At 38.2% G+C, this 12,514-nt stretch overlaps 1 protein-coding gene across 1 annotated transcript in view; it reads left to right on the top strand.

Moving 5' to 3' along the window:
- Positions 1-12,514, top strand: part of TRIM66 (tripartite motif containing 66) — a 44,202-nt gene that overhangs the window by 9,207 nt on the left and 22,481 nt on the right. The window contains exons 3-9 of the mRNA XM_083863803.1: positions 1,530-1,633; positions 5,273-5,420; positions 9,488-9,620; positions 9,845-9,961; positions 10,714-10,828; positions 11,590-11,736; positions 11,863-11,980. Of these exons, the coding sequence (XP_083719929.1) occupies positions 1,530-1,633; positions 5,273-5,420; positions 9,488-9,620; positions 9,845-9,961; positions 10,714-10,828; positions 11,590-11,736; positions 11,863-11,980 (882 nt within the window). The remainder of the gene's footprint in view (positions 1-1,529; positions 1,634-5,272; positions 5,421-9,487; positions 9,621-9,844; positions 9,962-10,713; positions 10,829-11,589; positions 11,737-11,862; positions 11,981-12,514) is intronic.

The raw sequence follows: 12,514 nt of genomic DNA, 5'->3' as shown, positions 1-12,514 counted from the left end.
TGCTTGGGCCCCAAAATCACAGTTCTGTTGTAAATGCAACCTTGAAAAATAGAAAGCTCTTATGCTTTTGGTTTTATACAAGACTTGGGCTAAAGATCTAAACTTCATGCAATTGGTTCTTAGAAAGGGATGCTCTTCAAAGGAGATGCACCAGAACTCGGTTTCTTCAAAACATTTGTTAGAGAAAGTGGACGTGTTCAGACATCTGAGTAGTGCTTTTGTCAGATGAGGAAATGTAGGAATCTTTTGGGGTTTCTGTCAATGTAAAATGCTGCTGTTAAAGTTACATTAGCCCAGCTCTGAAGTTGGGAGATATTCAGAATTAACATTCTGCCCCTGGCAAAGGACTGCAGGAGCCATTCCCAAGGGACAGGTAATACCAAGCACCTGGAAAACAGGAGAGTCTCTGATAATCGTCTAATGTGAAGCATAATAGACAACTTAAGGTTTAATTAACTTACAGGCCACTCTCCATGTGCAAAAATGATTTTGATTTAAGGGAAATAAGCACATAAAACAGTAAAATGTTGTCATTGATCTTGCTTTAAAACTTTGTTTTAGGTGAGTTTAAACCATTTAGTCACAGAAAATACTGTTGTTAGTTATAAATAGATGAAATTCTGTTCTTAACAGGATGGAAAAAAACTTGCATTAAAAAAAAGATACACCTTGGTAAGGTGAAATAGACCACTCTCTCTAAAGGATTGTTTTCACATCTACAGTTGTTGCAGGAATGTGGCCAGAAAAATGCAGTGTCCTTTTACAAAAAACCTCAAACCAACACAGCCAAATATAATAGAGCTCCTAGCCCAAGATGTCGAGGAATGAAATAAGAGTTGCAAAAATGCAGATATAGAGTTATGGGCACCTGCTTGAACTCCTGCTTCTTAGCCCAGGCAGACACTGAGGTTCAGCCCGGTGGTGCTCAGTTATTAATGAGGGTGGAGCCAGGTTCTGCTGCTTGCTTTGCTTTAGGGGAGATCACATTTTAGGACCTCTGGTTTTATTATAGTAACTTTCCTTATGATTTTTTTTAATCTTTTGTCCTTTTTTTTTGTGATTTGTTGCTCCTGCCAGTAGCACATTACTGTCCTGTCACTTCGCTTGGATTGCACTCTCCTGCACTGTAAAACTAGTATTAAGGAGTGAGTGTTTTATGGTGGGGTAAAGCTGGTCCAGGACCACAAGTAGATCTGTAACAAGTGGGTACAGTTTAAAGTGCAGCTAGGTTTTTATCATCTCCAGGCCGGGTGAGAATCTGGACATGCCGATATCATCAATAAACAAGGAAATAAGTCAACTGAAATATGGTGTTTTTCTAGGAATTTTGTTGGTTTGTTTTTCTTTTTTCATATATTGAACCAGGTCCAGCCACTTAGGGCTTCTTAATTTCCTGGAAGTGCCCATGTGAGACAGAAAAGTCACAATTCTGAAGTGTGGTTTATATAATTTCCTGGTTCACATGGCTGATGTGCATTGCTTTATTCGTGGTGGTTTTCTTTTTTATTTATTTATTTTTTTAAATTTAGGTATCCTTTCCTGCCCTGTGTGCAAACAGACCTGCTTTGCAAGGGATGTAGTTGAGAATTTCTTCCTCAAGGACTTTCCCACTGGTGATTCAGCTATGGCAAAGGTAAGTGAAAGCCGCTAAATTGTGGCTTGTTGAAACATTGCCAGATGAGCACTGAAAACAGAGCAAACCTCCTTTTGAACAACAAAGATTCTCTTACAGTTTGGTAATGAAGTCATTACAGTGCTGCATAAGCAGAGATGGACATGTTGCCTTCATAGTAATTTTGAAACTTTTGTTGAAGAATGAGTTTTACTCTCTGTATTTTAAATAACTAATTAAAAATCTTGATACTAAAGTATCTGTGATAATCAACTTATTATGTAGGTGCTGAATGTCTTGGATTCCTCATTGTCCTCTTTCTGCTCTCAACTCAAACAATTGTGGAATTGTTAATATTAGAAGGGATCTTTCAAGGCCATCCAGTCCAACCTCCCTGTCAAGGCAGGGTGACAGGAGCAGTGACACAGGGACACATCCAGGTGGGTTTGAATGTCTGCAGAGAGGGAGACTCCATGATCTCCCTGGGCAGCTGGCCCAGTGCTCCGACACCCTCAGTGTAAAGTTCTTCATTTTGAGGTGGAACTTCCTGTGTTTTAGTTCATGGCCTCTGCTCCTCATCCTGTCACTGAGCACCACTGAAAAGTGTCTGGCACCATCTCCTTAGCCACCATTGAGATATTTATATGAGATCTCCTCTCAGCCTTCTCTCAACTAACCAGGCCCAGCTCCTGCAGCCTCTCCTCATTAGAGAGATGCTCCAGACCCCTCATCCCCTTTGCTGGACCCTCTCCAGCAGCTCCTTGTCTCTCTTGAGTTATGGAGACCAGAACTGAGGAGAATACTCTGCCTGTGGCCTCTCTGGAGCTGATTAGAGGAGACAATCCCCTCTCTCTTCCCGCCAGCCACAGAAACTGACTCTTGACTAAATTGTTACACCAACATCACCCATTAGGTCACATGAGCAGTTATAATTTTCTGATTGTCTGTTTTAATGATAAAAACAGTCACATCATATTGCAGTTTCCCACTGGGGAATGGATTCAAAGGATGGTATTGAACTGCTAGTTTTGCCTTGAATTGGAATTGTATATAGGTGGATTTAAATTCTGCTAAATATCCAGTGAACAGACAGGACTATTCTCACAGCTTTGTAGTTGCCACTAGTTTGGGTGGAGAGGAGGGACAGAGAAATTTGGGTATTGTTAAAAAGTAAAGGATGTGTAACCTAATCCACAGAGTGTTCTGGGGAAATAAAAATAATTAAGGCAAGCAAACTGTATTGACATCTTTAGTGTACATTACTTGCAGAGTGCAACATAAGTTGATCTAAAACAAGAAGGGGTGTATTCACATGCACTCTCCAAAGAAAGGAAGAAAATTTGTAAGATACTGCTGAGTTTGTAAAATGCACTTATTATACTGGGACTTCTTAATTGCTGTGACTTGCATCATTTACTTTGCAATGAGAATTTGTGTAGAAAGGAAATCAAATGAGAATATCTAATGTCTTCAAAAGCATTAGATTATTTTTTCAAACCATCCTTAAAAGGAGGTTTTTCTTTTCTGTATTCCCTCAGGAGTCCTAAGAGCAGTTCAGTAATGCAGATTTCTCACTGGAGCATACGAGTAACCTAGAACAACTTGTGAACCTTCATAGTTTTCAGCTTCCTTTTTATTAAGTCAAATCGCGTAGCTTTGCTTGCTTGCTGTCTTTAACCATTACCATCACACCCCAAATTAAAGCCACCATTTCACCACCAGTGACATCAAAAGGAGAAGCAACAGATCATCCACCTCAGACACAGCTGAGCTGCCACCATTGTCTTAATTTTCTTTATATGTTCAGATGGGAGTCTGTCAAGGCTTGTAACAAAGTGTTTGGAAGCAGCAAGGGGTGTCTCTCAGTGTGTGAGAGTGAAGCATGAATGATAGAATGTGCTGCATGCCAGCAGCAGCAGTTCCCAAAATACGCAGTTCAGAATCTCTTGCCCAAAAGCCCATTTCCACACCATGAATAATGTAACTCTGGGAGCACTCTGCAACTTGAAAGTGATGTTAACACAGTGCAGTGTCAATATAAATTCCAGTCAGACTGACAGCTGAACTGTTACAGGTAAACCTGTGCTTAAGCAGTTTTGGTTATGGCAGAGAAGGCAGAGCATTCCTCAACTTTTTCCTAAGCTGGACTTAGGTGGGTACATTTTAGATTAGTCACTTCTTTTTATATGACAATCTTTATTCACCAAATTAAATATTCTTGAATTTTGGTTATATAAGTTTTATTAGGCTTTTTGGTTTAAATTATTGTATGTATAAGCAAATGGTTAAAATAGCACATTGGCTTGCACAAACAATTCCCTCTCTAGACAATTAAACACATTTAAAACTTTGCTTTGCTGTCTTATTGTCAAGAATTGCCCAATCTGTTTGAATATTTAGAAGCTCTTGAGTAATGACTTGATATGAGAACTGTGAAATGCCAGACCCATGGAAGGAAATGATAAAATTTAAATTAATTTTAGCAGAACAAAATTTTCTTCTTGTGCTGAAGTGAGTCAGACCTTGACTCACTTGTGTCTCAGAATTCAGGTGGATATGGACATTCTGCTAAATGTTAAAGTTGTGATTTAAAACTGAGACAACCAGCCAAGAACTTCAATAGTTCTTCCTTCAGACTTTCTATTTCCTGAGCCACCATGAAGAGAAACCCTTCCCTTACACTCACCAGAACTTGCATCAGGGGTTATGAGCTGAGCACAGGCTGCTGTATCCTTCAGATTTCCCATCAAATAGTTGCGATGTAAATATTTTGATTTACAGCTGAATTGAAGATAAGCTGATGCCCAGCAGAAAGGACACCTTAGGAAGTGATTTTGCCATCTACTCCTATTTGCTTGAGTAGAAGCAATAGTGAGGACATATGTGTGTGTACATAGCTATAGTAGATATTTTGTAGTCTTGAAGGAAAGGCATCAGTTTAATCAAGTGGTGGTAAAACCTTCATGCTTTGATGATGGTAAATATACATCACTGTGCTCACTCTGCCCATTAGTACCTATTTGTGGCTGTGGTGAGTCAAATACATGAATATTGGGAGTTTTGAAACAAGGTGTTTTATGCCTAGAGCAAATCCTTTTTAAAGAAATTATCATTGTACCTGTCTTGAAATTGCTCTTGAGTTCATTCTGGATACCAAATATTGAATTATCCACTTCATTTCTGTGCTGCTCTGTTCATTTTCCCTAGTGACATGTCCAGGCAGTATGGCCTATATAACAAAGGGCATTCCCTAAATTGCTGAATCAATAGAGAGAATACTTAATTAAGATTTCCAGATCTTCTCATGTTCCTGTGCCTTGTGTTACCAGTTCACCACATGTGATACCAAGATATAAACTGAGCTCATTTCTGGTCAGCTCTTTAGAGGATAGGAACTAAGCTTTTCATTAATACTATGTGGGTGTCCCCACGTTGTTTTTTAGCTTGTCTCACCATTAGGATGCTTCATGTATTTTTCTGAATGTTACACATTTTCTGAATGTTATGTATTGTTCTGATTGTTACAACCAGACACTTGAATTGCTTTGGTCTGAAGGGAAAAAATATTAAGCTCACCAGTCCGAATCACACTCTGTTAAAGACAACAGTTTGCACAGCTGATTTGTTATATGTGTATGTAACTGCACTTTTTGTTCCCAGAGCTGCTCCATGTGCAAAGAGAAGAGACCTGCCCACAGTCTCTGTACAAGATGCAATAAGTGGTTGTGCAGCTCGTGTACAGAAGAACACAGGCACGGCAAGGAACCTGGAGAGCACTTCCTGCCTGTATCCCTGAAAGGCTGCACAGGTACTGGGGACACACGGGAATTGTCTTTATTCTCATGTCAGTTATTCAGTCACAAAAGAAGCAGCTGCAGGCTCTGTGCCACAGACAGCAGGCTCTGATATAGACACTCAGAAGGATATGGAGGTGTCAATAAGAGATGATGTGATTTTTCTCCAAATTCAGAGCCATTGCCACAATCAGCATTCTATGGTGTTGGAAAAAAGTTTGGATATTTGTGTTTCACAGACAGGATCTTCTCCATGTGCCTTTTTAGTCTGTGGAGTGATATGGCCCATATGTCTCATCCCTATATAATGGTGGTCTGCAGAAAGTATTGCCATCTCCTATTAGTACTCATTATTTTCTTTACTTATGTCAGAAATCTGCTGCAGAGTATGCTAACCTAAACCTATTTAATCAATTTTTAACTAAAAATGACAATTTTTGCTTATTCTTCTTCATAAGGAAAATGGACAGAAAAAGAAATAAAAATAGCCCACTGATTACTCTTTTTATTTTTCTTTTCCTTTAGGATTTTTCTTGTGGAAGTCTAGATTTGCCATAGATGGAGCTTTTTAAGTACTGGGTGGTCATATCAAACAGAGTTTGAGGCACTTAAGATAAATAATGCCATTGCTAAATAGAGTGTAAATAAAAGCAATCCATAAGAATGGTAATAATAAAAAAGCACAAATTACATTTCAATGTTTTTTGGGTCTTTTCTAGAGAATAATGTAAATGAAAGTCCCCCAGTCTCCCCTCAAATGTCCTGATTGGATGGACAGTTTGTTTTTCTTCTTGAGCTGGTGACAAGATAAGGACTGTGGTTTTGAGGCTCCAGTTGTTTATGGTTTCATGTCACTTTAGCTAAGATTACCAGCTCATATTGTTGACAAATACTGGTAAGAAATTATATGTTTGGCCTAGCTGTGGGTTTGTGTGTGCTATATAAATAAAAAGATGCAGACACTTAAAAACATGAGAAAGAATTCTAGTTTAGTACTAAATTCCACGTGCTGACCAAAACATGAACGAGGAGCTTGGTGGTTCATATATGGACTAGTTAATATAGAAATTATTTGGCGTGTAATTTGTGCTTTTTTATTAATGCTATTATTTAGGTATGTTGTATCTATTTTGGACATAAATATCCCCTCGGAATAGTTCCAAGAAAGCAAGTATTAGGATATACTAGAACCGAGGCTGTGTTTTTGTTTTTTTTTTTTTTTTTTTTTTTTTTTTTTTTTTTTTTTTTTTCTTCTAGAAATAAACACACACCATCATCAGTCTGTATAGGGTGTTCTGAAAACAGCCACCTTCTTTGTAACTGTTAAGAGATCTTGCACCCTTAAACTGTTCTATCTTTTGGAATTTTCCTTTTAAGGGCCAGACCTTCTTTTGTCATTGTTAGTTTCCTTGTGTCAGAAATTAAGTAATGTAGCAAAGCACCCTCACCAAATACATTAAATCCTTCCTATTTCTATTAATTTTAATAAACTATTTCTTGAGTGACAGAGCTAGAGGAGCTTGGCTCCCCTGGGAAACCTTTCTGCTATGATTTTGTTTTCTTTCAAGGTAAAGCAGGTACCTGTAAACCCAAATCCAGTCACTGTTAATTGTGCAAGTGGAAGCAGAACTCCATTAGCTGAGATTGCTTTTCCAAAGCTGACATCAACTCATCAGAGGAGCAGAGATTTAAAACTCTCTGTTAATTATTCAAGAGATCCACCTGAGATAAAGAAAATATAGGCTGTAGAAAATGGTGACTCAAATGATGAACTACGAGAATTTAGGGCAGCTGAGCTTTCTCTGGTCACCAAGAGAGGTTCTTTTTCAGGAGCTAAAATGGGTAGTTGTGGCTAGATATTTGCTTCTAGAAAAAACAGGGTTGTGCCTTTGTTTAGTACCTGATTTCTAAGTATTAAACCTATTTCAAAACTGGAAAATGTTGCTGTGAGCTGAGTAAAAAGTAGGTCAAGTATGCCAAGGCTCAGTGGCAGTTCTCACTGATATGTCAATTGAGTCAGGGGATTACTAGTGGCAGAGGCTGTGGTTCTGTGCTGCAATTAGATAATATTGATTTTATTCTTAGTTTGCATTTGAAATCTGCTTGTGTCTTAAATCTGATGTGGTATTAAAAACCCCCAATGAATTCTCTGGGATGATTGCAATCACCCAAAGGCTAAAGAACCCTTCAGAGAGAGAAAAAGTGGGAAAACATTAGATAGGATTGTGACTTCATGACACTTGGACCTTAAAGACCACATCTCATTATCAGTTTGAGTTGAATATGGAAAACTTGATCTTGAGTTTACAGAAAAACAGCTTGTATTTCTGCAGATACTGAACACTTTGGAAGGCTTTTCAGCCCACGAACCTTCATAAAGTTATTATGGTCTTTTTTGTTTTTCCTTTTAAGGTGTTAAATCTGATCACATAGGGGATGATCTTTGACATCCTCATTGGATATATATTGGTTGTACAACCTTGTTATTTGCTTGTCAGCTTCAGGTTTTAATGCAGAAGTACATATTTGCAATATAATCAGAAAAAATTTGCTGTTGGGGGGAATTCAGTTTGATCCTTGCCAGTAGAAAATATTGGTTAAAAAAATCCTACTCTAGTTTCCTCCTTTATTAATGCTATCTATTAGCATTTGATTCAATAATGGCATAAACCAATAAACTTCCCTGAAGAATAAAGCATGATGCTTCAGTAAATAATTCATAACAATGTAAGCCATGTAAGGCTGTTACATAAAATCTTGGCCTAATCTGTCACAAATTATCTTCCTGCACATTGTTAAGGAGGTGGAATGAAAGTCAATTGAACTGGAGGACATAAATCAAGCTCCTCAGAAATATTTAGAGTAGATAGCAATCTAAAAACCAGGCAATTTGACATGTGTTTTTTAGAGAGTGGCATGGATTTTGTCCATATTTGCATTGTCATTGTTAGCCATGAGATTTTCTTGGCCTTTCTACTTCTCTGGTGTGAATTTTACAATTTGAAAATGAAGTGACTGAGCCAGTATAGTTTGCTGTACTCTGTGGGCCTCTGTTATTCCAATAGTTATCACTTCTGAATCTATAAAAGGCTTCATTTTACTATAGGATGAGAGCATGGTCTCTGCCTCAGAGTTTTTTAAAAATGCATAGATAAGTAAGAAGTTTGGTGTTGGAAAATGGAAATGTTTTTTCTTATTTCATATGAGCAGATAATGATGTATAAATTATTAATACCATTATATAATTTGAAGTTTTTATCAATATATGTTATCTAAGAATTATTGTTTTTTAAATTTGTCACGTGTTGGTAAAGAATAATGGGATAATGTCTTTGTTGGAGTACTGTGAGGAAGCAATTGAGCCTTTAGTACTAGAGGGTTGGCTTTGCCATGGTTTAGCCTTGTCTTTTCCTGGCGTCTTTTGTTGACAGTTCCATCTTTTTAAAGCAATTCTACCATTCAGAAAAAAAAGCCAAGAATAGATTATACAGAAATAAGGCTTCCACTTTGCATGCCCACTGTCCATTCTTACTCTTTATCATGTTACTCTTTATAAAATCCTTTTAAGAGCAGATTTTACAGCCTAATATGTAGGCTGTAAATACGTACAGCCCAGCTGCTGAAGTTTATGAACAGCATTGCAGCAAACACAAATTTGGAAAACAATAGCTTGTGTAACTTTTTAAGAACAAAGGATTTCCTTGCTTCTACTGTGACTGCAAGTTTATTTAATCTATTTGATATACTACATTTTTCAGTAGTTTTAAATTTCGAGTGTTTTACCAGACCAGGACATTTAAAGTCGCAAGGCAGGTGCTCCGAATCATGATACTTTAAACTTGAGTGAGTTAAGAGGACAGAATGATTTGTTTTGATGACTTTTTCCTGAGCCCCTCTGGTGTGCCCAGTTTGTAGGATGTGTAAGAAAAAAATATAAACCCAGCCTCAGATAATTAGATGGTTCCAGGTTCTGTGTCTATTAAAAAAATCCCGTTGAGACTTTGCATGAAATGGTGAGTTTGGTTACTCTTTTCCTGAGCTCTCCGCCTTGCCAATGACACCCTTGCTTTGCCTTCCTCAGCAGCTGAAGATGAAGCAGGGGAGTTCTCCTTGTTCTGCCCGGGGCACCCCCAGGAGCCACTGAAGGTGTTTTGTGAGACCTGCGACACCCTCACCTGCCGCAGCTGCCTCCTGGCAGAGCACAGGGAGCACAGGTACCTCACTGCTGATGGAGCTCAGCAGGATTTAACACTTCTCATCTGTGTTTGCCAGCTGAAGCTGCAGGCTGGTCTGAATTTAAAAACCACAGCAAACTCAGTTGAGTTGTCTCAACTGATTTAACCCAGGCTCACTGCCCTCATAGGAACCCTCCCTGCTCTCCCCTGTTCACTCATGAACATGGAAAACCACGGCATGAGAATTTCCCCTTCTTCCACAGGTTCAGGCATCTTGATGAAGCTCTGCAAAATCAGAGAATCATCCTGGAGAATGTCATAACTAAGGTGGAGGAGAAAAAAAATGGGATTCAGGTTTCAGTCAAACAGATTGAAGACAGGTAATGGCTATGCCTTTTTTTTTTTCCCCATGAAAGTAGGTGATCTGTAAATAATATTCTCACTAAATGTAGGTTAACAGAATTAAATGCAGCTGCGTTCTTTTTTCTTGGAGGGTAGAAAAGAATGGGAAGATTAAAAATATCAAATTCATGTTTAAGTGTTACTGACAAGTCATGGCTTTGTAATACACGATTCCATGCTCTTTGTAAGGCATGTGACGGCTGACTTCAAAGATAAGATTTCTTTGTATAATCTGTTTCTGAACTAGAATTTGACAATATTACAAATAAAGATAATTTTAAAGGTACCTTATTTCTTTGAGAAACCTCAAAACAGGGTGCAATTTCAGTCAAGATGAATATAAAAATGAAAATATTTAATTACTTAAACTGGTTTTCAGCTACTGATTATGCATTTAGTTAGATCTCTCTTCTGCATTAATAAAACCATTTCAAGGGCACAAATCCATTTATACTGTTTATAATCTAGTATAAACTGGAAGTTTTGGATTTATAATGTATGTATTTGTTGAAAAAGAACTAAAGACTGTTCTTGGCATGATGTTTGAGAGGATCCATCAGCATTAGCATGTCACATCCAGAGAGGGTTGGTCAGGGTTCAGAACTGATGGGAAAAAGATACAGCTTTCACTGCAGTTCTGTCAGCAGAGAGATCAGTTCTTGTAGCAAATAACTACTGAATTAATGACACACAGCTGGCTCATCCAGGGATGTGTACCTCTCACCCACAGGTTGCTTGAAGTAAAACATCTGTACAAAAAGGTGGAAAACCAAATAAAAATGGCCAAGATGGTTCTGATGAATGAAATTGATAAACGAACAAATATCCTCCTTGAACAACTGGAAGTAAGTAAGGCTAGTTTATTTGATGCCTTGGGAAATCACACTAAATTAAATTTAATCCCAGTCCCAGCGGGAAGAATATAGACTGGGAACTATTGTCCCACTCCTTATATTTTCAAATATTTGGGGTTTTTTTTCTGCAGACTTCTATGGCTGACAAAGATTCAGGGAGAAGTGGCAAAAAGTTTCCTTATGATGAGTTAACCACAGCTTCTAATGCATTTACAGAAAATATGTGTGCATCTTTTGAGTGCTTATAAAACAAACCAGCTTCTGATTTTAATGTTTAATTTGTAGGAACCCTCTAGCAGCACAATTAATACCCTGTTTCAGAAATGGTTCTTTGGTCTAATTTCTGTAACAGAACTTTTTGAGTTTTGACTCTTCAGTTTTTGGATGTCCGTTTGAAGGATATAAGATTTTATTTTAAAATATGCTGAGGAGAAAAACTGATCAGAATTTCCAGACAAGAAAGTGGCCCAGCTGCAAATTTGATCCAACTTCTACAGCTTTCTTGGGTTATGTTACACTGTTAAACCAAGGCCAAATGATGAAGATAGTTTGCTCCTGGGGAAGATATTGCTCTTCCTGAATTCAGACTTATCTCTTGAGTTGAATTTGCTTCCTTTCTGTGGTTGGTGGTGTAAAGAGATTGTGAAGAACAGTATTGCTGCAAATACTGCATAACATAGTGCAAATGATTGCATCTATTATGTGTGTCTGAATAATGACTGCCCTTTCCTACTGATTGATGTTATTAACAGAAAATCACCAACGAGAGGAAGCAGAGGCTGGAGCAACAACTGCAAGGTGTTGTGGTTTTAGGCAGACAGGTAGAACATGTCCAGAACTTCATCAGCTGGGCTGTGTGCAGTAAAAAGACCATCCCATTCCTCTTCAGTAAGGAACTGGTAAGAGTAATGCTTGTAGTGCTGTAATCATGAGAACTGTTTTAAGGGTTTGATGTTGATCAAATAAAACACTTTTCATGATCTTGGAATTGTGGATAAAACCATTGTCCTTTAATGTGTCACCAGATTGTGTTCCAGATCCAGCGCTTACTAGAGACAAACTGTAACACAGACACGGGCCCTCCTCTGAAGATCAGATTTGCTTGGGATCCCACTTACTGGACTAAGCAACTCTCCAATCTGGGTAAAAAAATTATAATAGCCCAAAACTAGGCTAGACAGATGTAGACAATGCAGGACCTCCCCTAAAGGGCTCTCCTTTTTTGTTTTGACACCCAGTTTTGAAACTCTTGCTATGTTCTGAAGAAAAGCCAGTGTGGTGGACCTTTCTTCTTTTTCTCTCCATTCATATCCATTCACCAGAAGACCATTGAGATGTCTGGTGCTTTCACTCTCCTAGTGGCCAAATCAGCTGAGCAGTGTTTGGACTGGCAATTGATGGGCACAAAGATGGCTTTAAGACACTGACTGTACAATAATTACAGTGTTACCTATATAACAGATGTCCACACTGTGAGTTTGTTTCCCAGCAGCTACAAATTTCCCAACCGCAATGGGTCTTTACTGTAAATTCAGCTCAGTGGGCTGATCAACTATCTAAAAGATCAATTTTCTTCCTATTTTAAAGTATTAAAACCTGAAAGAGGTAAAACACTATCCAAAGTGTTGCAGGGAGTAATCTCTTGATAAAAAGCATGGACAAGATCATTTCATAGGT

Source organism: Zosterops lateralis (genome assembly GCF_965231275.1).
Source record: "Zosterops lateralis genome assembly, chromosome: 6".
In the NCBI taxonomy this organism is placed as follows: domain Eukaryota; kingdom Metazoa; phylum Chordata; class Aves; order Passeriformes; family Zosteropidae; genus Zosterops; species Zosterops lateralis.
Note: the sequence above shows the minus strand (reverse complement) of the source record. Positions and strands in the feature narration are given on the sequence as shown.